The following is a 25,126-nucleotide window of genomic DNA, read 5'->3' as shown; positions in this document are numbered from 1 at the left end:
TAGTGTGCAAATATATTCTTGGTGTATGAATCTTGCTGGTTCTGTGTTTGGTGGGTGGCTTTGGAAGTTCATAATGCAATCGTTAGGGAACAAAAAAATTGAACATGACGAGTAGCTGTGATTCTAAGAAGAAGAACGACAACTGTCAAAACTTGAATTCACAAAAACTAATACATGAAATGTCACGCGTCAGTGACTATATCCATTGGAAAAAAAATTATGGTTGACATCATTTTGACTATAAAATATACAAATATACACTGGGAACACTCAAGGCGACTGCTACTGAATATTCTATTCTTGAGCACCCATCGCTATGTTTGGTCTTTAACCATTCACAATACGTGGACAATGCAATGGGCTTCTCGTCTCGTGAAATCCCGTTGTCTGGCATCTTGAAGTGCTTGTAAGTTAATCACACCAGCAGTGGTGACTTTTCATTTAGCGAATGCGATTCAAGTGAGCAAAAGGCTCGGGATTAGCTTTTGGAGCTGGTTTAGCCACTTCCGGAACACCAAACACATTCCAAAACCTGAGTGTTTCATCCCCTGCAGCCGATGCTACAGTGCAACCATCCGGACTCTGACAGGAAAGAGACAATGTTACCACTCGAGGATCTAAATCTTATCAGAAAGTAGTGAGTGCAGAAACGCAATTTCTTGAACCAGAGAGTAGAATTTGCAAAGGTACCTGAGCCATGAAAAGCACTCTAGAAGTATGACCAGTCAGCTCTGCCATCTTTACCATTGAAGGGTACTTCCAAAGAGTGAGCTGATTATGAGTAAATCCATGAGAGCTAAGCAACTCTCTCTCATTCTTGTTCCATAGCAGAGCACAGACCTGGGAACCGGTATCCAGAGAGTTTAAGCACGCGCCAGTGTGGGTGTTCCAAAACTTTATGGTTCGATCACCTCCACCTCCACCAGAAGCCAGCAAATTCCCCTGGAAGGGACACCAGGCAAGGGCTTTAACAGCGGCCGTGTGTTCTTCGAGCCGGTGAAGCCATTGGGTGGGTGAATTGGAAGATGCCATGGACTTGTCCCAAATGTGGAGGACGTTATCATTCCCTCCACTAGCTAATTGCTGTCCTGATGCTGACCATTTCAACCCACAAACCTCCTGGGTGTGACCCCTGTAGGTCTCAACAATGTGAGATCTCACTCTCACATCATTATTGACGATCTGTCCATCCATTCCTCCTGTTGTAAGGATGTGATTGTTCCATGCCAGAGACCCAACCCGAGATCTGTGGCCACCTCTCAAAGTCCTTAGCTGCAATGAAATTCAACCAAATTGGGACACAACTTATCAGGCAGGTTTCATGAGATGATTCTACAAACAAAATTTCATAGTGAGAAAAACACTGACCAGTCTATTATCACTAGAATCCCATAGCTGTACTTCAGAATTGTTCAACCCGACAGCAATGTGGCGACCATCTGGGGCCCAGCTGACACTGGTAACTGGGCCGTTTTCTTCGTCGATGGTTACAAGTTCTGAGGTAGAGCTATCTGAAGCATTCCAGAGATAAACTGTATTCCCCAGGGCAATTGAAAGTTTATTGCTGCTTCCCCAGTCCAACAAATTCAGGTAGTAGTCATCCACAAGGTCGGGAGCATCCAATGTCCTTTCTGAGGTCTGTTAATAAGATCAACGATTTTAAGCTTAAGGGTTACTTCATGAGAAACAGATAACAAAAAAACGAAAGAAAGAATTATTCTTACCTGAGGAATGTATCGGCGGGGTTTTGTTGGCTTGGCAGGCTGGGCAGAAGCGAGTTCATGTGGGATCAACTCTATGGGGGTTGGGGGCTTGTTCTTGAAAGCAAGGATTCGAGTCCGGTTCATGTTGAGTGTTTCTGCCAGTAGCTTCTGGTAGGCCTCTCTAGACGGGGAACTCACCGCTGGATTCTCCTTCCCCTTCCTCCCTTCAGTCAGCATGTAGTGCGCATAATCGAAATCCATGGCCGATCGATTAGGTATAAATCTGTCCAGCTGGTGTCACAATGAACAGACAAAACTTTATTAAAGGATTCCTAATCAAATACGTAGACTTATAATGAAAAGTCATTCCCAAAATTGATTACTCCAACGCCCACCCAACCCAATACCGAGACAAAGAACCGCATGAAGATGAATGTTTCGTTTCCTTACGTTTTCTCGAGAATTCCTCCTCTGCAGAAACTGTTCTTGAAGCGGGCAACGAGTCATATTCGATGAAGAGTGGGCAGATCCTGCATCCATACAAACACGAACACCAAAAAAAGGAAGCACAAGAAAGGTGATATACAGAAAATCAAAAGGAAAAACGAAAACGGAAATCCTGTTGTTCGGATTACGCAAGGGGGGCGAAGGGGAAGTTCTTGCGGAATGGAGCGAGTGATAAAGACCTCACAGAAGAAAATAACAAAACCTGCAACACAAAAAGGTGATTGAATACAACAACCAGATCTTTAAGTATGTGTATGCAGATGTGAATCGTTTTGCAAGAGCCCTAGAAAATGCAGAGTAATTGGAAACTAGGGTTTTCCTAGAGAGTTTCCCGCAGCCTGCGCTTCACAATTCAAGAGCCCGCAGAGAGAGCTGATCCGTGGCGTCTTCACAGAGAGAGAGAGAGAGATGATTTTGGTGAATTGTGGGGAAGATGATAGGGGCTCTATATACGAATTGATCGGTGAAGATGGAGACGACTAGGGTTTGCTTTCTTTCGATCCTCGTCCAAACCCAGAAGGCCAACAACGGCTACATTATTGTCTAATAGCCGTTGAGTTGTTCAATTGACGAAAATGACCTCCCCTCGTAATGTCGTATTGTCCCCGCCCCGGTACGCTGGGCTTTATCTTGTTACTCCTCCACAAACAATAGAAGCAGGACAAGTCAACACGAAAAAGGTGGTTGAAAATCGATTCGATAATGTCAGTTAATTCTTTACGGTTAGCATATCGTCATGATAAATTTTTTCTTTGAATAACTTTTCTTTTCGAATTTATATCAGAGATTTCATTTCAATGCCTCCTCAATTATTTTAATTTCTTTTTTTTTTTTTTTTGAGAAGTGCTTTCTATCGAGATAAAATAATTCTTCTAGAAAAAATGTCTTATTCTCCACTGCCTTGATAAGGAGGAGGGTCTTATATGACTAGAATAAAAAGACCTAGTTCTCATAATTAAGTGCAATTTTTTTCCCTCATGCTTTATCGATTCGTGAAAAAGTTGTAAATTTAGACTACGAAATCACCCGATAAGTCAATTAAGCAGAGATCGAATCAAATGTAATCGTTCAATCTTTATGTAATCAGATGCGCAAAGAGACGTGCTTTGGGCAAATCTAATTTCAACAATCAAAAAGTTACCGGAGATTCGGGATGTCCCACAATTAATTCACTTGCAAATTGACTGACTTTTCAGTTCAATATAAACCTCCTTACAGTCCTTGAAGAGATTAAAAAACAGTGCTGAAGCAAAGACGATGTGGAGACAGGATACGAACCAGGAAGCTTATATACATAAGGAATTATGTCACAAACGTATTACACATAACAGGTTGGTGTTGCTGACATAGCAAACCACCGTAATCCCACCCTTCATCAAAACTGCCAAAATAACTTTCAAGAAAGAAAGAGAGACGAAACCATTACATTTCAGAGGGGGGCGTCTCTCAACTATTATTATTGTAGCTTGAAGTTTCAAGCGTTGGCAACTTTGCTCATGATATTGGATGCATAAGTGGCAATCGTGGATTCTGGGGAATGGCGTAGCCTTCCGATCACTGCGAAAAGCTCCGAAGAAACGAGATGTTGTCTGCACGGCAGGTGCACACACATTTTCGCTAATGAGAAAAGAGCTATTTTTAAAGGCGACTCGTTGACAGCATCTTTTTTACTTGGATTCATGGCCGCAGCTGAGCAGTCCGCCACCAACTTCAGCAAAGCCTACAGTATGGAAAACAGTATTAAAAGTTCTATTTGCTCAGGAAACAAACATCGTCATACAGCAATAGGAAAGGACCACATAAAGGTTCTATGCAAATTTCCACTGCATTGCGTTATATCTAATAAAGGAACAGATGTTGCTGGGCTGCAGAGAACACCTTTCTATTAATGGCATCGGATCACGATTCTGGTGCTATTTAAGCAAACCAATGCTTTTGTTATTTCTATCCATGTCAAGCCATAACGGATAGAACAAAACCAAACAACAGAGAAGCAGGTTTTTTTCAAAACATTTCTGCAATTACTATTTGACAACTGTAGTACTGAAAGAAATCTTCCGCTACAATTGTTTCATTAATATTCATGCCAATAGAAGCAAAGGATGTGCGTACCTGCATGGCTCCCTTATCCACTATGTCTTCACATAGTTTGTTTGAGTTGCGAACGAGGTTGCTTAAGGCACCGGCAGCATTTGCTTTGGTCTTGTCCTCATCTGCTGAAAGCAACACAGCTGCTAGCTGAGGTATGGACCTCCTGAGTTCTTCATACAACATATCATTGTGATATGCTGCATTTCCAATCTAGAAGGAGAACATTCAAGACAATCAGTGGGGCAAGCAGATTAAGCATTTGACAAAGAAACAAATTCTCTTACAGCAAAGCAAGCAAATTTTCTTGTTCGTCTGTCTGGATCAGAGCAGCGGTCAATGAGGAGATCAACTATATTGTGTCTTGCCTACTCAAAAGTACCGAGCAGTGATTCAGTTGGCATTGCATTGAGAGCTCACAAAGAGAAACTTGTACAGAAGTCAGAGAAAACTAGATCTCATTTGTTAGTTCATCATAAACCACCCAAAAGACACTACTTACTAGCACATTATAGAAGTAGGCGCTGTGGCGACACATGTTACCGATAGCACAACAAGCCTTTGCACGAATATTTGAATCTTCATGTATAAGAAATTCCTTCATAGTTTCCAGGATACCAGCTCCATTGATGTACTCATAGAAAGCCTGCAAAGTCTCGGTTGTGAAAAGGCGAACAAGATCAATGTGCTTGTAGCTCGTACGCTAGTGCTTGAGATTTGCGAGAAAAGAACCATGTAGTAATGAATTGGTCGTTCTTCTTTCTTATGTTATGTTAGACAAATTGAGATTTTGAATTGAGCGAAAATAGTATTGATAAGTCGAAGATATCCCTCAAAATAAATTATAATTAATCAAAAAATAAGATATGCTTAGAAATGAAATATTTTTTACTATTCTACTGGGTGACTGCCAATGCTTCGCTTCCTGTGGTGACACCAAGCAAAAGGAATCAGACACAGAAGGGTATTCCAATCCAAGCCTATTTTTTCCAACCAAACAGAACCCCTGTTCCATCATGAACACAGAATTCCACTTTCTTTATGGCTATATATTACCAAAGAGTTATTGCGTTGGAAGAAAATTAGAGTATACAAAACTGCAGTTAAATCTACAGGAGCAATAATATTCGAGCATATGGTATAGATGGAAGTGTGTTGGAAGACACAAGGAAGAATGAGCATGGCTTGAGACAGAATGGCGATTGATTGACATCCTTCGGGATGACAATGACAACTCTCGACACTAGAGTCCAAATAGGATCATATATAAAGAGTTTGGGTACTCTTGCAACTACCGGGTCGGGTTTAATTCGATCATTGAATTTCTATACTGTCTTCACCCTCCTGAATGATCAAATTTGGCACCAACCTAATCCACTAGCATAGGTTACCCCAGGTAATATATTTTTCCTTACACTTCTGCCAACTAACATGTATCTGGAGATATTCACAGTCCAAAGGACTTGTGCAAAAATTTGCTAGGCCAGAAAATTAAAGGGGCATGACTACACATCTTTAGATCAGGACTAAAACAATGTCCATCGCTGAGAGAAATGGAAAGCATAATAAATTAAAACAGCCAATTTAGAGATATGTTAACTTTTTATGCTGGGACTGGCGGAAGAACCAAGCAGGCATCAGGCATTTCTGCAGGGAATTGATCCCTAAGCATACATAGACATATCATGTAATGACATGCTAATGTACTCTGCAGAGACAAAGGCAATTCTGTGTACTTGTGTGGAGCAACTAATCCTAATATGTGGAGAAGTTATGATTTAGGTGCAAAAGTGGGCATCAAGATTTCCTTGTGGCAGCAGAGTCAACCCCTAGCATAGAAAGCTTTTGCGTGTCACGACAGGATAACCACTATGATGAAATCCGTGTTCAAATTACAAGTGAACTTGCAGCAATTGCACGATAAGGAATCAGAATCTGACCTTATCCATCCGCGCTAAATCAGATAATATCATCAAAACATCCAGTATGACCTCTTTTGGACTTGACGCACTGAGTAATATTCTCATCCTGTTTGGATGTAGCAAGCCCTTGCCCACAAACTGGATAGCAAGAGATCTATGACCTATCATTTTAGCAATAAAGGCAACTGGTTTTCCAGAATCTTTCAGCCCAAGATGCTCCAAGCAACGCAGGATGATACCAGGCACACCAACCTGTGACACAGAAGAATGTGTATTGTCACAGGTCTTTCTCATACTTTTAGTATTCTACAAACACGACAACAAAATATAATTTCGCTTAATTATATAGCTATCCAGACGTAAGAAAGCAATATTACAGAAAATGCCACTCTGTACTTCATGACAAAAATACTTAAGCGTATATGAAACGCCATAGACAGAGAATCTAATTTCATAAGAAAAACTTCCTCGTCTTTTTCACAGTGTAGAGGATAAAATATTTCCTTTGTGCGTGGATGTAAGTCAGAGAGAGAGAGAGAGAGAGAGAGAGAGAGTGACCTCTAGAAGGATCTTAATATACTTTCCCATGTCCTCTTCTATCGCCTTCGCCATGTCTCTGTCTTCTGTGTATTTTCTCCCCCCAGGTAACCCCATATTGAGGAGGGATCCACTGTTTATGGAAGCAGTGGCTGATGCCAATGTGGGAGTATATTGAACAACAACAAAAGGGAATGCTAATAGATCAATTACTGCATTAATTAAATCTCTCACGCCCTCCTTCCCTCCCCCAGGCCCACTCCAACACCTCACAAGCTGAACATGTGCATCAAGTACCAAATACAAGATTACATTGACGAACTCGGATCTAAGCAAAATCTGACGAAATACGGGCGCTCCACCCCAAAGACAATGAAATATTGAGGAAACTGTCCATAAAACTCCCATCGGGGACAACCCAACTTCATTGTTTGCATTATCAACTTTTCCATCAGGTGCATCTGACAATTTACCTAACAAATTGAGTAGAAGCATGTGAATACCATCTGAACACAAATGGCGAGCAGATAATTGCTCACCCCTCTTTAGCGTCATTTCCAGCAGACCAACAAATCCATCTCTGATCCCATGCCAATATGATAGAGTTTCATCAACCCCTCCATGTTTATTCATCCGGGATGTGTTGAGGTAGTCACACAGTACAGATGTCTGAGGGATCAAAGGTGAAGCAATCCTGAAGACCAAGGAGTCAGAATTTGCATTTTCAAGAGATAGGATGGAAGCAAAAGCCAACATGGCTGATGCAGAATGCGGTTGGCATTTACTTCTCACTCCTTCATCAGAAGAGAAATAACTCGCAAGAACTGTGAGTCGAGAAGCTTGCTTTGTGGAAGATGATGTCAGAATAGACACTGCAGAATTTCTTCCAGACATCTTCAAACATTGTGCTGCCATGGCCAAGACAAGGGATGCCTGCTGAACCATAGCAGTAGGATTATGTAATTTGCTCTTCAAATTCTTTGTTTCCCCTGTTTGGTCATTTTTGCTTGAGCATGAAGCACAAAGGCCTAAGAGGGAGAATATCTCCGAAATAATGGTACCATCTTCACCACCACTAACAACAGTGGTGACTGGTAAGGAGCTGGGCAAGCCACATAGAAGATTTGGAATGATTCTACTCTGCAGGCAACACCTTGATAACAGCTGAAACACAATTAACACAAGATGACCTCTTACCTACACAATCTTTGAGAGAGAATAAGAGCTAAAAGTTTCAAACAATTCATAAAGGCCTAAAAATCTCATATAAGCAACTTTCCTCAATTAATCATTGAGAAAGAAAAAACCATTTTCAAAGAAGGGCATCTATACCACTATTTAAGAAAATATACTTTAGGTCAGGAGACAAGCACCTGAATAACAGCCAAAGCTGCAGTCTCAAGACGCTGATGAAGTGAATGATATATCGCTATCTGTACAGACTTTGACTTGAGGAATGCCTTTGTCACTATATCGATCATTCTTGTAGATTCCTTCCCAACCAACAAACCTTGTTCACTCTCTTTGATGTCAAGCCGGAGCAAAGGACTCTGTACAGCATCCAAAGGATACAAATAAGCATGTTCCTTTGTAAAGAGGGTTTCGAGGGCATCAATCAACAACCACAGTGCTCTGCTTCCTTCAGAAACAGCTCGCAGTAAATTTGGGGAGCCCGAGGATAGACTTGAACCAGCAATTTCTAAGCACAGACAGAGCTTTTCCACCAGTCCAGATGCTTTGGCATGATCCGCTATATCTTTCACAGTTTCAAACACCACAGAGGGCACATATTCTGCATCATTGTTGATATCTGAAGATGCTTTAAGAGAATGGGCCACCCTAGATAACACAACTGTAATGCAACCTATAGACTCATTCAAAATTCTTCCAGATGCATCTTCATTGCATCTAATAACCTGCATATTCAACACCATCATATGGCAGCTTGCAGCTTGCGCACTGGTTACAATTCAGAAATGCCAATAAGAAAAGTACCTGTGAGAAGATATTAACTAAGGTGACCCAGTGCTTGAAGTATGAATTTGAAACTGCATTTCCAGATTGGTCAACCAATACTTTGATAATTGCCAAACCCTGAAAGGTAAGACACAGTAGTGAATACTCTGCATTTAACTAAATTACTCAGAAGACAAATAACAGACAGAAAAGGGATACTCACGTGTAATTGATGAATTTAGCAAAAGGAAAATGTAACAGAAGCATTGCTGCTCACTCAGGACCAAAACAAAAAGACCAAACTGAATTGTTGAAGAATTTAACCAAACCATTAGAATAACAAAGCAGGAACGCAGGAAAAGAAATTGAAGACGAACAATAGAAGTATATAAATTGTGCATCTAATAGCACTAATTACAACATCTAAGATAAAATCATCGAGCCAAGCTCTGATACTTGAATGGCATTTGAGAGCTGAACTCTCTCTCTCTCTCTCTCTCTCTCTCTCTCTCTCTCTCTCTCTCTCTCTCTCTCTCATATATATATATATATATGTTAGTTCAATATGTTGCTTCTTATTCGTTTCGGAGGATTTTCTTTCTGTTTCTTTTTTTGTTTCAGAGAGGGGGGATGGGCAGCTGGGGGGCTGTATGAGGTTCAGTCAGAATGGAGCGACTACTTTTGACATCACTTCATTTATGGTAACCATTTTCATCATGAGACAACATGTTGAACTAACATGAAAGTGTGGCACAAAATCAAGATAAAGTTTAGCACTGATCAACCTTTGTTACTAAATCATTAAGCTCAACTGACGTCAAGCAAACTACTGTTGCCGTGAATTCAAGAACTTCAGTAAGTAGTTCATCATTTAGCCCCTTGGAATGGATGGCTCCAGCTGCAACTAAGTTAGAGATAATCCTCAGTGCCTGGTTGGACCTTACAATGTCTTGATCGCTGCAAAATTTGGGCAACTAAATCAGCATATTGTAAGAAAAATATCACATGCTGAAACATTATCAAAATGCAGTAATTGAGCTATGCAGTGACTTAACCTGCAAAATCTTGCATGACGGAGCAGCAGGATACCAGAGCAGTAATCACAATAAAAGTTTCACAAGACACAAGCTAACAAACATATCAGCCGTTAACTTTTATTTATGTAAGCATCAGAACGGTGCATTGCGAATGTGAGATCGCTCAAGCTGAAGAAGAGCAATTCAATCTGTTTTTCATTGTTCAGGTAGTAAGTTCACATTTTTCCAAAAAAAAAAAAAAAAAGAGACTTACATAAGCGGCACAGAATAAAGAACACAAGATATAGTAAATTCGCAAGAACCAGACGATCAAGATATTTCCACATTTAATCATACAAAGGCTCTATTGAGATGATGACTCTAGGTTGCATTATTGACATCAAATAATAAGTATCAACATGAAACTCCACCATCTAAAAGAAGAAAAAATCAGCATCCAGGATGGAAGATCTTGAACAGAAGCTGGTATTGGCATCTTGTACGATTGGAACGTCATCCTACTTCCTATATAGGAAATTTGTACTCATACAGAAAAAAGCTTGTAGTTTACTTCATGAAAGAACAGAATTTCTGTTTTCCAGATTGGACATTGTCAATGACAATCCATGGACCGTCAGTGTTTGTCACTAAGTACATGCATGAATTTAATATAAATTGCGATCACTCCTTTGTGGCAACATGCCTGTGACATACGCTTCTGGGTATGGAACAAGAGAAGTAATATCAAAAAATAAGAAGTCCTTATGGATTGACTTTCTTGCCAGTTAACATTTAAACAATCATGACTACAATTACAGCAGAAATCCCCATTATCCATGCACATTTCCTAGAAAATATGCAAATCTAACATGCATCAGCATGTGCTATTGGATGCATGAATAAACTCGGATATCACAAAGGTTACAGATGAAGTACCTCTGAGAACTTAATTCTTTGGACCATCTCTTTAGAGGTAGCAAAATAACAGCTAATGCTTCACTATCTTGACCAATTACTTTTGCACCTTTGACTGTACGGGAGTTGTTCTCTAGCTTGTCCAGTGCTTGACAACCTGAACATCAAAATACTGTTGCAATCAGATGGCTGAAGTAGTTGCTAATGAAAAGCTAGTTGAAATATTAATTCAGTTGCCAAAAATTTTAACCAATATAAATCGTAAAGGTAGCTTCTCAAAATTCTAAGCCTAAGTCGCACAAAAAAATAGCCATAAATAAATAATGGCCTTAGATGATTATTTGGACCCTCAAACAAATGACATATAGCTGACAGTGAACACACCATGCAAAGTTGAAGAGCATATGCTTGATGAGAGCAACAAGTATTTTTCAAGCAAATTTTAACTCTGTGCCTGTTGCCTAGGCCTTCAAGCGACTATGTCGAAATACATTTAACTCATTCGGCTACTACAAGCAAGCTTTTTATGTACAGAAAGGGTACAATTTCAGGTAACTCTTCTCTAGGGTAAGTATTACATAGCCATTTTCAAATGTTTTCCTTTTGTTTTCTTTTTGTGTTTTTTTTTTTTTTCCAAAAGCAATGCTCCACCGTCGTGTCATATGTAGTTTACCTTCACTGAGTTTTTTCACTTATCACTCAATTTATCGTCTTAGTTACTTCCACAATGTGATGTAATTTAGATATGTACGTTGAGAACAAAATCTCAGACTCTACTCATTAGTATCTTAGAATTTCAAAATTGAGCAGACAAATTGCAGGAAGACGTGAAATTATTGTGTTGCTTCTCTTAGCTGGCACAAGAGCAACTATGGTAAAGTGTGCTTTACCTTTCTTTTCAGTATCGTTGGGACTTGCAAAGCCAGGGAACTCCTCTGTAGGAGAGCAAATGCGCGTTGCTGAATTAGGAGCATGTATCTCCTAGAGTAATACAGAAACTCAGCAGCCAATCAAAGATGATAAGAATGACAATGCCCAATTACTTTCATGGGTCCACAATGGAATATGCTTCTTGACAGGGTGGGACCTAACTATTAAACATGGATTTTCATAGAATTTTTAACAGTTGGGTATATTTATACTAATAGAGGAGGGCACTAAAAATTTCTTTTGTGAGATGAAAATACTGCAGCCTTACAACTTCAAAAGAGATAGCAAAATACCGTGGCTTCTTCTTCAACGGAGCAGTCTTTGACAAATGGATGCTCAAGGAGAGCAGGCCAAGTCAACCGATTCTGAGGTGCCTACATTCCAAGGCCGAATAGTAAGGCTAGAGTTTGTAAAATCGAAATGTCTCACCAACCATAATGTCATAGTCAATATCCAGCCCAACATCAGACTACCTTACAGAGCAAACCTTTCAAGAAGCTCTTGAAATTTGCACCCATGTTGTCAGGATATTTTACTGGATCCTGGCATGTAACATGGATTCAAGCATTAGGGTAAGTCTTTCACAAATACTAACATGATTTGATAGGACAAAAGAATCACCTTAACAATGTGTCGAATGAGAGCATATACTGAATTAGTATAAAATGGAGGTTGGCCAACAAACAACTCATACCTGTTACAAGGAAAATTCCAATCATTTAATTAAAATTAATTATATTTCATTTTCCGTTATGACAAGAAAGCCAACCTTAGATAAATAAAACCTGAGCCTGAGAAGTATACACTAACTCATCAAATAAATAAGACGTGACCGAGACCCGGTGGATGCCAAATAGGACATTAGTTACTCTTGATGATTTGAAAATCAAACACATCATGTGCAAAACCACACGTGTCCATCCTCAACACTAAGCCAATCCCACATGGCTAAAGTACCTCAAAGACAGAACTATTTGTTGTAAGGATGTTAATAGAAAAGAAATTCATCAAAGACTGAAAGCTAAAGGAGTTGAGCACAAGGAACACGTACAGTATAACTCCAAGGGACCACAAATCTGCAGTGTGATTATAGGGCTGCTCCCTCACTAGTTCAGGAGCCATGTACAATGGAGTACCTGAAATGCAACATGCTCATTTAATTGCCCCCTGCACCAATGATCAAGCTAGTTGTGCAGTATTGTACTAGAGGACAGACCAACCTTTTATTGATCTTAAGACAACAGTATTCATAGACATTGCTCGAGCAAAACCAAAATCGCAGAGCTGTGGCAAGGAAAAAAAATCACATGAGAGGTATGGAATCGGCAAATTGATAAGCCATCATCAAGAATAGTCTGAAATTCCATGCGAGTACATATTTGAGCTGATAAAGGTTTATGGACTTTACGAAATAAATAGATTTTTAGGCAGTTATATGATCACTACCAGTTGGATCCTTGTCTGGAAACAAACTAAAAGCTGATGGGAACCCTAAAAAATGAGTGCAAGGAAACCACAGGACTAAGCTATATCAAAGCCCCTTTTAATGTCAGCATCAGCACATTATTTGTGCCTGTTATATGTTTAACTGGCCAACTCAAAATGAAATTGCAGAGTTGAGAATCAGATTATGTTCCTCGTTCCCTTGCATCTTGTTAGATAATGAGGCAGGTAATCACTTTGCTCCGGTTAGCACGGTAAAAGGCATAGTAAGGAAAACTCCAGATAAAAGCTTTAGCGATAAGAGATTTGTCAACCTTAACAACAGAACCAGCACCGATCAATATATTTTGCGGCTTCATGTCACGATGGATAATACGGTTGGAATGCAAGTAGTGCAAGGCTCTAACCTGAATCAAAGGTATAGAAAATTTTACATCAAATTAAGGGGAAAATTATAATAGTATAGAGCCACATAAGTAGAGCCCCTTGATAAGTACCAACTGCTTTGCAATTGCTTGAACTTGCTCTTCTGGAAGACATTTATCATCCTCGAGAATCTCAAATAATTCACCCTGCAAAGTAATTCCCACGATCATGTCTTTGACATTGTTATACAATCTCTTGTCGATACTGCCGTGGATATGAATCATGTGAACACAAGATAGAGGAAGGAGGAAGAGTGTATGTTTACCTGTGCAAATTCGGTAACAACGCAAAACTCTTGTGGACTCTCAAAAGCATCGAGCATTTCAATGATATTTTCATGCTTCAACTTCCTCAGAATCTACAAGGATGTGCACAAATATATACAGATAAACGGATAGAGGACAAAGGGGAGAAAAAGGGAGAGTAATTCAACTTTGTTTAAAGAGATAGTGCTTGCTATGAAGTACCATGCTATTTCATATGTTCGTATTGTGTTTTATGTGATTAACTAGGTCTCTGTATTGGTGACACCTGAAATTCAAAGGCCATAGTTGCATTTCCGTCACCCATAAAAAAGCGTTGCTTCTTTTGAGCCGTGATTCCAGAACGAACCAACCAAAAGTTCCGTCTTTCCTATCTACACTCCACGACATTAGTCAAGTTTTAGTCAAGTTTCAAGAGTTTCGGGAGTTAAATTCACTGGAATGACATTATAAAATGCCGTATCTTGAGAATGAGTAAGAATCCAGGGGGACAAAAATTGAGGCCCCCAGTTTAGCAGGTACAAGAGAGAACAATAGTTCTCCATGTTGGACTCATCTGTGGTATCTTGTAACCAACATCTAAATGATGTTACTCAATTAAGAAGTTGATAATACCCAATAAGGACAAGAAGGACAGACTTGCAAAATGCATATTATTTTCCATGGGAACATGTTTATGTGGACTGGGATCAGACTGCCAATCCAAACTTCCTATTGATCCTCTTTGGTACAACATCAGCAACGAGAGCATTTATATTAGTACCTATGTAATGCCTGCTAACTCTAAACACAAACTCCATCCAGCTAAACTAACACTTTGGCGTCAACCTGTAGTGAAACGCAGATTCAACATTAGCCTAGCAAATCCATTACCTCAATTTCTTGCCTTAAATTGTGGATATCTTTTTCACTTTTCCCGTGCTTCATGATGAATTTCATAGCAACAGTCTGCAATCATTTACCACGAGATGTCAAGGAGGGCTCCAGCTGGGTAAATTAATTGGGGAAAAAAAAAGAAAGAGGAAAAATGGCACGATGAGGTGAACATCCGACCAGTACCTGGCTCGTGTATTTCTTCCGTCCCTTGTATACCTTGCCAAAAGAACCTTCTCCCACGAGCTCAATAACGTGGTAGTCTTCAATACCCATCTGGCGTAGTACCTGCGCACGTCATCGGATGCAGTAGCATGTTAGCATCTATTCATCGAGGCTAAAAGGCAGACACATGCCGCATTGAGCTTACTAGCAGCAGCTGCAACTACTCTGGGTGGAACTAAGCAGGGTTTAAAATAGAGAATGCTAGATTGGGAGGACCCTTTTCCTAAAACTGAGGACTGGAACGTCGCTATGCAGACTCTACCAATGGAAAGCCGCAATGGCACGAGACCGAAGGAGCGGGACGAATTTGAACTGGGATTTACCTAATTTTGGTAGGATCCTGCACCAAATCGCTGGACGACCTCGACGAGGATCCAAAGCCTCGCAAGCGGTAAATTGAGGTCGAGTGTGCCGAGAGAATACCTGAACGAGAGCCCAAATGACGAAGCTTGTTGTTGATCTTGCTAGTTTCCTTTCGAAATGACGGGAGAGAAAGCTGTCGTTACTCCTCGTCGGGTTAGAGAGAGAGAGAGAGAGAGAGAGAGAGAGATGAGGTTTTGAAAGTCGATGTGGGGCTCGTCGCCTGCAAAATTTCCCGCCCATTTGAATTTCCTATACTGGTGGGTGGTGGCGGTGGGTGAAATTGTGTCATCGTGTGAGAAATTACGCAAGAAAAGTGAGTGAATTACTCGATAGAGTAGTGCAGGTATCGATAGGATTTAAGTGTTTTGACCGTTGGTTGATTGGTGATTTAATATTTTATTTTTATCTTTGGGAACTTAAAATTTAAAAAAAAAAAACCAACATACAAATCTAGTGCTCGCCGTTGGAAAATTTAGACGGCGCAAATGTGATATGACGAATGAACAAATATTCTACAAGGAAGATACGTCGAATTTTTGACATCCGAATTCTATCGATAATGGGCTCGAGACTATTGGGACAATTTTAAACGTTGAAGTCTTTAAATGATTAAAATAAAATTTCGAGCCCTAATGGTAGCCAGTTACCAAAATTGAAATTTGTTTCTGCACTTACTTCTCTAATATATAAATCACTTATCAATTGCAACATATGCGCATAGCACATAGCATACACGATAGCGTTGAAAATAAAAATATGATAGAATCAGACAACAACAACAAAACCAATTGTAACTTATAGAACACATGTTACAATAACTTGTATATGAAGCTCTACTTTTTAAAATGAGAAGGTACTCCCAATAACGAGCAAGTATACTTATCGATATTTCATACAACCTCTCAATAATTTATTACTTTTCCTTTTTATTAATATTTTTCTAAATGACTTAAACTGAGCATCGACATATATAAAATAATTAAAACAACTTGTTGATTGATCAGAAATGTTATTCAATTTTTACTATTACAAAGAAAAATTATGAAAAAAATAGCTAAAAACATTTAGTGAATCTCTGAATCTCGGATCCCTCCACATAGTATCTTCCCATCGGGGAAGGAGGAGAATAGATAACTTTGCAAATCTTATTTTTCCCAACAAATATTTTATAAATATAATTAATGTCACTAAGTGCTTTTAGTACTTGCAACAAATTATAGGCGAAATATCACAAAACACAAGAGTTAAAGAATAGAGAAGTTCCAAACTACTACTGATTGTTAGGTTGAACGTATCTATACGTCTCAGCCATAAGTGTCATTTGGCTCCTATATTTTTGGGAAATTTTCAAAAAAGAGCTCGAAGTGCTATCATTTTCTCAAATAAAGGCCCGAAGTGAACTTTGCTTCAATTAAGGACTTGGAGTGTCTAAATTGTTTCAAAGAAGGGCATAGCCGAAGGGCATTTTCGCCATTTACTCTTTTCATGTTTTTGTTTTTTGCCTTTTCTTATATGTTTTTTCGTTTTTCTTTTTCCCCACCCCTCCCCTCCCCTCCTCAGGCCATCACCTTCCGCGAGACCTCCTCCCTCCTTGAGAACTCCATTAGCGACACCTCCGCGTCTACGCCCCCATCGACGAATGCGCCGATGGTGCCTACCTCGGCCTCCCCTCCATTGCCGCCGACAAGCCCATCCTTTGCCTCATTTAGGAGCAGATCGCCATCCTCCACACCCGTGGCTCTTACGAGCATTCCGACGCTGCCTCCCTCATCTCCCTCGCCCGGGACAACGACCGCCGGGGCAAGTTCATCCTCGAGGAAGGCGCAGTCGGCCCCCTCCTACGGCTCCTTAAGGAGGGCAAGTCCGAGGGCTAGGAGAAAGTCGCGCGCCATCGGCCTCCTCGCCCACGATCCCAAGAGTGTCGAGCACATGATCCACGCCGACGTCTATCAAGTCTTCGCCAAAATCCTCAATGAGGGACCCATGAAGGTCCAGTCCATCACTGCTCGGGCCGTCTCCGAGCTCGCCGCCCACTAACCTAAGTGCCGGGACCTCTTCGTCCCGCAAAACATCATTCGCCGCCTCGTTAGCCACCTCACTTTTGAGACCGTCCGGGAGCACAGCAAGTACTCCATGCCGTTGTTACGTGAAGAGAGTTCTACATGCGTTCGGTGGCCACGTGAGTTACAATAAAAAAAGGGTTAATACCATGGAAAACCCCAAACCGGTACACTTGTGACAAATTTACCCCAAATTATTTTTTTGATCACAAAAAATCCTAAACCTGTACACCCGTGACAAATTTACCCTAAACTGGTACACATGTGATAAATTTACCCTCCGTTAATTTTCATTAAATTTAACTATCAAATTGTTGATTTAGTGACATGTGATAGTTGACGGGTATACCAATATGGGGTTTTAACCCTCTATTTGTTACGGGTTTATCAATTTGAGATAGGCGATCTTCGGATCCGACAGGTACGGTCTCGTGGAAGGCAAAAGTATTAGAGACGAGGTCTTCGAGCCATCGCATTTCTTTGTAAGATCGAAGACTTGCTTTACGTATCATTGTTACCGAGGTTATCCCCATGGTCCCATGGTCGGGATCTTCGCCATTGGCTGCCCTAAGGCTTATCTATTTATGTCAAATCGCGAACCTCCTTCCTTCGGTAGTCTCTTCTTGTACGATGACACCATCCATAGCGCACGGATGGGTGGAGCACCAAGGGTTGTGTCCTCCCATACCGTAGCGGACCAAAAGCCAAAACAAAGTGACGATTTAACGGGGGTGAATTTGTCACATGTGTACCCGTTTAGGGTATTTCGTGGTCAAAATAATTAATTTAGGGTAAATTTGTCACAAATATACCGGTTTAGGATTTTTGGTGGTAAAAAAAATAGTTTGGGATAAATTTGTCACATATGTACCGGTTTGGGGTTTTTCGTGGTCAAAAAAATAGTTTGGGGTAAATTTGTCACGGGTGTACAAGTTTAGGGTTTTTCATGGTATTAACCCATAAAAAAACAACGGTGTGTAAACAAAGAATTCAAACATAACTTTAGTTCCTTTAGATGGTTGAAGAAACATGGATACAGATGTAACAAAGGGAATTGGCCTTGAGTGTGGCGATGGTATACTTGTGCTGTGGAGGCATGTGAAACGATCCGATCTTGTCAAGTCCGGTATATACTGTGCAAGTGCGTACAGTTGCTTCGACCTCGTGAAGTTTGCCGTCGCCACCGCGGCCTTCTTCCCAAAGCGATCGTGGCAACGTCGTTCGGGTTTTCTAGAGAAGTTGCATGGACCGGTTTGGGTTGGTGACATTCTCGACATCGAACCATATCAAATTATGGCAGAGGATGGGCTCGTTGGCGACGATGGGGAGAGGCCGAGGTAGGTGCCATCGGCGCAATCGTTGGCGGGGGTGGAGGAGCCCATGGAGTTCTCGAGGGGGGAGGTGGTCTTGCGAAAGGCGATGGCCCGGGGAGGGGAGGCGATGGGAAAAAGAAAAAAAAAGAAAAACTAACCGAGAAGGAAAAAAAAATCAAAATAGTAAAGGGCGAAAATACCCTTCGGCTAGTCCATTCTTTGAAACAATTTAAGCACTTCAGACTTCTATTTGAAACAAAGTTCACTTTAAGCTCTTATTTGAGAAAATGATAGGTCTTTTTTTGAAATTTATCCTTTATTTTTTAAACAATAAATCTCAAATTTATCCTTTATTTTTAAACAAAATAAATAATGAATTTAAATAGCTGAGAGAAAAGAGAGGGAGAAAGGGAATCATTAGAATTTAGATAAGTTTGAGGGGTAGGTCGGTCTTTTTGCACTTGAAGATTTTTCATTTACATCCCTCAGCACGATTCCAACCGGGTCATCATCTAAATTACGATTACGAGTAGGGGTGATCGGTTCCCGGTCCGGTCCGGTTCCCTTCAAGAACCGAGAACCGGATCGGTGGTTCCGATTCTCAATTTTCCGGAACCGGGAACCGGACCACCGGTCCAGGTCTGGTCCGAGCGGTCCCGGTTCGGGCGGTCCGATTTGCTCACCCCTAATTAGGAGGTGGTTTGCAATTCACTTTTTTTTTTTTAATGAAAAGGCGCGTAGAAGTTAATGTATATTTCCCGGAATATCTCCCATTGGCATTAATTCGCCCTAAGGAGCAAAATCACCCATCCCTCGCTCCGCTACCATCGCCGACCGCACGCCGACCAGCCACCCCGCCTCCACCGGCAGCCACCACGCAAGCTCTTCCACCGCCGAATATCAGCGAGGTAGCGCCGCCTCTTTCGCCGGAGTCCTCTTGCTCCTTTAGCTCACACTCATGCCATTGGCTGGGTTTCCATGTGTTCGAGAATGTTCTTGTGTGTTGTGATGCAGACCATACATGCGACTGATTCTGATGATGCGTTCTTTCCACCTTCAAGTTCAGTTTCTGATACTCTTTTTTCCCCGCCTATTAGTTCTCCGATTTCCTCTGGGTTCAGGCTGTTGTAGGTGTCGCTACTTCATCCTTTCAAGAGTTTCGTTCTTCTTCCGTTCAGGTTTCCACGTGTGAAAGGGGATCCACAAATCAAGAAGCAAAATGATAACGAGAAGAGTGCTTGTTTTTTCCCCTTACATCTGCTCATTTACATGGGTTCTTGCTTGTACATCCCAATGTACCGATCTGAAATTGAACGCTGCTTCGTGAAAAGGCTAATGGTTTTATCTTCTTGTACTTAATGCTTGTGTGCTTGTACACAATGGGCCACACACCGACAATCATGGTCGTATGCTTTTGGTCTCGTCGGCCGGATATGTACCTCAATTCATAGTGTCAAGGTGTCTCATGTTCTCACCTTCTCACCATGAACCTCAGCATCTGTATCCGCCGACACCCTCCTCTTTTAGTTAGAGATCAAAGGAGGTTCTAGTATAGCGTTATCCCCATTAGACCCTGCAAACTCCTATCGATCATCAAGCATTGATACTTAGCAATGGAACCGAAGTGCCTTCTCATCAGCCAAGAAGTACCACAACATGCTAGATTGTCAATGTTCTTTGTCAAACAACCACGGTCAAGTTGATATTATTTGTCCTATATCTTACAGATGCAGCATGCTCTTAAATTTTATGGACGAGATTGGGATTCTCTCCACTTTAAGCACCTTGTTATGTATTCACTTGCATCGATGTTATTGCAAGTGTATATATCCCATGAGTTTTGCATGAAGCTGGACATTTTGTGTCCAAGATGCTTACTTGGCTCTAATGTTTGTCAGCGTGTGTCGTCTACAGACATTTAGAAGCATGGTGCGGGCGCTTGATCTTCCTGAGGAAGAAGCTAGAAGAGTTATAGAAACAATTGCATCCTCTGGGACATTCTGGTATGCAAGTGTCTTGGCACAATTTTCCTTTGAACGATCCTGTTTCTCATTGCACACATGATCCTACCTTTTCACATAACTGACCACAGTCACCATTCTTATCTCTCTCTTGTCAATGCTACTTTATTAAATTGTTAATCAAGTCATTATGATTGTTTGATGCATGTTCAGCTTGGCATGTTTTCTTGTAGATGAAATGTCTTGTCTTAGTGTTTGGATGACAATAGAAAAGGTTGTCTTGTTCCCTGTTACGCTGTTGCTATTCTTCTGGTTCTGCATATTTTGCGTCACCTCCATCTACGGTACATAAGAGATTCTTGTTTCTCGTTTTGCTCCCCTTTTGATGTTCTTCTAATTTTGTCATCACTGGGTTGGTTGTCGTCATTCACTAAAAGGGTAGGAGATAACAGATAAAGTTTCTCAATTTCTTCAACAACGTAACCATTCTCTGCAGAATAAAGAAAAATCAGAATAATTCATTTAAGAAGCTGATCACGAAACTGACCACAATCGATGAACCTTATTGGTAAATTTAAGTATAGATGTAGGAGATTTGCTGTCCTCTCCTCCTCCAACACGTCAAAAGTTAATTGAACTTATAAATGTTTAGCTTCTTCAGAATGAATGTTGCCTTGACTTCTGTGGAACTTTTCACTAATCTCTCAGGATTGAATGGGATCAAGTGAAGACTATTCTATCTGTTAAACTGAAGCAGGTATGGGGAGGTATGTGAGCGTCGAAGATTGCAGTACTTATCGGCCTAGGTTTGAATTTTTAGGCTTTAGTTTCAGTTTATGATTAATACTTTGATGTACTACGAAGGTCCTGTCAGATTATCCGGAAGCAAAGATGACCACTGAACAGCAAAGTGCTTCTTTGGGAGAGACTCACCAAGAGTTGGTAGAAAGGTTGGGTGAAGGTAAATTTTAAACATCGATAATTTACTTGGCAAATATGGAAATGCATCAGCTCTTCATCTGCTGTTGATGTGAATTCTCAGCTACTCTTGCGGTTGAGTTAGTTGATGGTTCTTTCGATATAGGCAGAACATAGTTAGGATTTCTTTCTCAGAGCTTTCTCTCAAGTGTTTGCACTTGATATTGAGGTTGTTCTGGGATTTCTTTTTTAGCTTGGAAATGCCTTTTTCTTCTTATAATTTGACAATATATTCCCTTGCTGCTGGTCTTCTGAACTGGCTTGTTTGAGAAGAATACACTGTAATGGTATGATGCTATGCACTCCAGTTACCAGTGTAAATAGCCTTTTTGTTTTTTGGGTTGTTTTGTTTTGGGGAGGGGGGGGGGTGTTCTTAGGTGGTTGATTCAGCATGTTGGCCTGGAATATCCTTCAATTGACTGATATGACTCAGTACTTCCTGAAAATCTTGAGTGGTATAGTATTTCGGTTTAGTGCTTCTCTATCATGGTTAGATATCATTTCTCTCATCAGAGATTGTCGTGATGTCATCTTTTAGTATGTCGTGCATCTGAGATTTAACACTTTATTCTGTAACAAGGTGTCTCTCCTGTAAAGTAACTAGAGCTTTTTGGGTGCTTATACTTTTGCTAGGTAACAAGCCTCCATTGTTCTTTGGCTCTGCCTTTAGTGATGGAAGCAAGTTTGTCACTTTAATTGGATTTTTGTATAATTACTGTGCGATTGAGCCCTTAAGGTGTATTTAGTATCTGATGCTAGTATGTGCTTTACTCTCCAGCTCTTCTAAGCTTTGACGAGGGTCCACCTTTCACCCTTCAAAGGCTATGCGAGGTATCACCTATTTTTTTTTTTTTTACCTTATTTGTTTGCTATTGCTGGTAGCCAATATATATGATTCTACTCTTCCGATTCTTTGGTGTATATGGTGTAATTTTTTTATAACTTTTGTGGTTCTCGCTTAAGGCAGAGGGTTAGTAGGTGAACGGCTGTGTTTGTCATGATTTTTTACTGGTTTTTGTTGTTTCCTGTGCTACAATTAATTAGCCTTGCAGGAATTAATTTCAAATCTATGTAATGTACTTTTTATTGCCACCTTTTTACAGATACTTCTGTCTGCACGGAGCATATATCCGAAACTCTCAAAGCTTGCTTTAGCACTTGAAAAGGTTTGTCATCAATCATGCTAAAAGCTGCAGGCTACTTCTGCATATACTATCTATGGGATCATCTCATTTTGAACGACTGTTGTGGAAACCCCAATCCTCTTCCTCCAGGGATGAAGCTTCATCTGAGATGAAATGTTGGTTAGCGAATACTTTATTTGATTTGCAACTGTGAGAGTCTTTGATTGGTTTCAATAAGGATATCTTCACTGCTCAGCTAATCTGTCATGGCCATGCTCCATCTCTTATTTAATTGGCCTCTAGAAAGATATTTTTGTGATGCTAAAGTTATGTTTTGGTATAGAGACTATTAGATGAAGCAAAATGCTTTACAATTTGATACTTCTATGCTTTAGAGGTTGATTTTGATATTTCATCTCCCTTAAAAGCTCAGGCTGTTCTACTTTCTGGCTTTTGTTTTTCCATTGGCCTTGTTCTTTTTGCTGGTTCTGCTTTAACCCTTATCTCTGTAAACAATTTAATGCATGAGCCACCTAAGAGGTGGGGCAGAGCCTATAGCATCTCCTTAAAACAATTTGGTTGAACTGCAGATATGAGTGGCGCATTGGAGGATATCTTTTGAATGACTATGACATTGTTTAGAAAACAATAAAGCTTTTTCACGAGAAATATACTCTTCTCTACTTTTTAGACTCCAAAGCACCTTGGTCATTGATTGGGGTAAGAGACGTAATCAGATGTCCACTTCCCCTAGAACTTTGCCTTTCACTGGTGTTGCTTGTTCTTTATATCATCAACTCTCAAGTTGCTTTCCATTTTCGTATTGCTAGGTGTAGGAATGAGTATTCCATTCACAACTCCAGTCTGTATCTCATCATATATTAACGTCTTACTGACCTGTGCTTACTGCTTCTGCATGCAGAATCTTTTGGTCACATCTATGTTGACAAGCGGTTCCAACCAGCAAATGATGATACAGGACTCTGATAACATACAGGACTCTGATAACCCAGAGAAAGCCAGTGAAGAGGGGAAGTTGCAATCTAATCTAGAGCAAGATGGAATTGATGTCGTCATGCGGGACACAGGTGAAACAATGGCTGCAGTGGAGGAGGCTCATGTTGATGAGGGTATATCTGCTGATATGGATACCTTGGGAGAAATAGGAGGCCCGTCAGAAACTAGTTCTTCCCCGCCCATTAGCTCCTAGTCAATTTGTGGTTTCAACCCGGTTCATTTCTTCTTTCTGCACAGTAAGTGCTGAGGCTTGGCCAATATCATGGCTTGGTGAGAGTGGGCTTTGATTATGGATGGCATCTTTTCTTCCGTGTTGCTGCGGTGAGGGAAACCACACAGTGCGTTCTAAGACATTGTAGATGATGCTGCTGACGGTTCTATTTGAAGGAGGATCCCCATGCTTTAGCTTACATTAGTCGTACTTGTAATCTTACCAATTTAATGAATTATGAAAATGGCAATGTTGGTACATATGGAGATGCTCTATGCTTATCTGACCTTTTTGTTGTGTGGGGACAGTGGAGGCAGTTGTGATTTTAACTATTAGAATTCATTTTTGGCATTACATATCTTGTTCTTATCGAGGGGCTTTTTCTGTCTATATGATGCAACTTTTGATAATTTTGGCGGAACATAGTATGTCAGCTTGCAGTGCGAGTAGCTGACTATCACCCGATTTGGATTGAAAAACTGAAATTTCACATTGAATAGTGTGGTGAGGAGTAACCCATTGAATGTTTGGGTATAAATACGGAGGTCAATTACTGTCTGTTGGGTTAAAATTGAGCGGCACCATCGTTTTTGGTTCGCAATTTGAAGTTGTTATTGATAGCAGTGGCCTCAGGGTGTCATGGTCGAGCTCCCGCTTACCAAACGGGTGTTTAAACCAAGCTGAGGAACGACACTTCCATTTAGGTTTAGTCTAACATAAATTAACCAATCCAAAAGAGTCTTTGATGACTATCCGTAAAGACACTATCTTACTCTGGTCAATGTGATTGTCTCTGAAGCTACTAAAACCTTGTTTGCTTTTCAGCTTCATCTTCCATTCTTACATTCTAGCTCGGTGTAGAAATCCTCGCAGTTTTTGTCAATGATTCTTTGTTGAAACGGATTAGCTTTTCTAATTCCTTGGTTATCCAACTCCAATGGCAAGGAACTCATGACACCATGAACCAATTACCCACCCAGCAATACCAGACTAAAAATACCAAAAAATCAAGGAGAAACGCTAGAGAAATCTGGTTCATTCATATTTGATTGTCAATATATATTACTTCTGATGTGATCAACCTAAAATATTAAGAAGCCATGAGCAGGGAGTTGCCTACATGCTAAATGACAAGCTAATTCTTTTATACAAAAGTGGGGTCAAACAACACATTGCTACTTCCAACCCTTGTGAGAACTGCAACTTGGTCAGCATCACCACCGGTGGGAAGGTAATATATTGAAGACTACTTCAGACTTTCAAATATCTCGGACACACATCACGAACATTTTTTT

General features: G+C 40.5%; 3 protein-coding genes across 9 annotated transcripts; 1 reads left to right on the top strand and 2 right to left on the bottom strand.

Annotated features, from left to right (window-relative positions):
• Positions 1-137: 137 nt before the first annotated feature.
• On the bottom strand, positions 138-2,727 carry LOC115742746 (cell division cycle 20.2, cofactor of APC complex-like). 3 transcript variants are annotated; one of them, XM_030677215.2, is made up of 6 exons: positions 2,154-2,727; positions 1,725-1,994; positions 1,369-1,638; positions 691-1,272; positions 420-582; positions 138-294 (listed from the first exon to the last, which is right to left on the bottom strand). In XM_030677215.2, the coding sequence occupies exons 1-5, from the start codon at positions 2,241-2,243 to the stop codon at positions 442-444; spliced, it is 1,353 nt and encodes a 450-aa protein (XP_030533075.1). In that variant the 5' UTR covers positions 2,244-2,727; the 3' UTR covers positions 138-294; positions 420-441. The 3 variants fall into 3 exon arrangements, with proteins under 3 accessions (XP_030533075.1, XP_030533079.1, XP_048127182.1); XM_030677219.2 differs by having other exon boundaries at positions 138-404; positions 438-582; XM_048271225.1 differs by having other exon boundaries at positions 138-408; positions 442-582; positions 2,154-2,726.
• Positions 2,728-3,362: 635 nt separating this feature from the next.
• LOC115742740 (serine/threonine-protein kinase TIO) lies at positions 3,363-15,405 on the bottom strand. Of its 2 annotated transcripts, none has more exons than XM_030677203.2 (22): positions 15,128-15,405; positions 14,766-14,867; positions 14,580-14,654; positions 13,709-13,801; positions 13,515-13,589; positions 13,332-13,424; positions 12,795-12,858; positions 12,626-12,710; positions 12,196-12,268; positions 12,048-12,116; positions 11,868-11,948; positions 11,535-11,625; positions 10,666-10,801; positions 9,499-9,670; positions 8,753-8,851; positions 8,131-8,673; positions 6,779-7,921; positions 6,239-6,472; positions 4,801-4,944; positions 4,586-4,666; positions 4,323-4,511; positions 3,363-3,930 (listed from the first exon to the last, which is right to left on the bottom strand). In XM_030677203.2, the coding sequence occupies exons 2-22, from the start codon at positions 14,853-14,855 to the stop codon at positions 3,685-3,687; spliced, it is 3,876 nt and encodes a 1,291-aa protein (XP_030533063.1). In that variant the 5' UTR covers positions 14,856-14,867; positions 15,128-15,405; the 3' UTR covers positions 3,363-3,684. The 2 variants fall into 2 exon arrangements, with proteins under 2 accessions (XP_030533063.1, XP_030533064.1); XM_030677204.2 differs by having other exon boundaries at positions 9,565-9,670.
• A 3,885-nt stretch (positions 15,406-19,290) lies between these two features.
• Positions 19,291-24,187, top strand: LOC115742751 (serine/threonine-protein phosphatase 4 regulatory subunit 2-B). 4 transcript variants are annotated; one of them, XM_030677230.2, is made up of 8 exons: positions 19,291-19,448; positions 19,719-19,835; positions 20,439-20,543; positions 21,210-21,258; positions 21,366-21,462; positions 22,258-22,310; positions 22,583-22,645; positions 23,526-24,187. In XM_030677230.2, exons 2-8 carry the CDS (start codon positions 19,810-19,812, stop codon positions 23,811-23,813), a joined length of 681 nt encoding a protein of 226 aa, XP_030533090.1. In that variant the 5' UTR covers positions 19,291-19,448; positions 19,719-19,809; the 3' UTR covers positions 23,814-24,187. The 4 variants fall into 4 exon arrangements, with proteins under 4 accessions (XP_030533090.1, XP_048127460.1, XP_030533092.1 ...); XM_048271503.1 differs by lacking the exon at positions 19,719-19,835 and adding an exon at positions 19,555-19,600 and having other exon boundaries at positions 19,292-19,448; XM_048271502.1 differs by lacking the exons at positions 19,291-19,448; positions 19,719-19,835 and adding exons at positions 19,484-19,538; positions 19,638-19,671.
• The last annotated feature ends 939 nt before the right edge of the window (positions 24,188-25,126 follow it).

This window comes from Rhodamnia argentea, chromosome 10, assembly GCF_020921035.1.
Source record: "Rhodamnia argentea isolate NSW1041297 chromosome 10, ASM2092103v1, whole genome shotgun sequence".
Classification (NCBI taxonomy): Eukaryota; Viridiplantae; Streptophyta; class Magnoliopsida; order Myrtales; family Myrtaceae; genus Rhodamnia; species Rhodamnia argentea.
The sequence above is the reverse complement of the archived record's forward strand: the minus strand, read 5'-3'. Positions and strand labels throughout refer to the sequence as shown.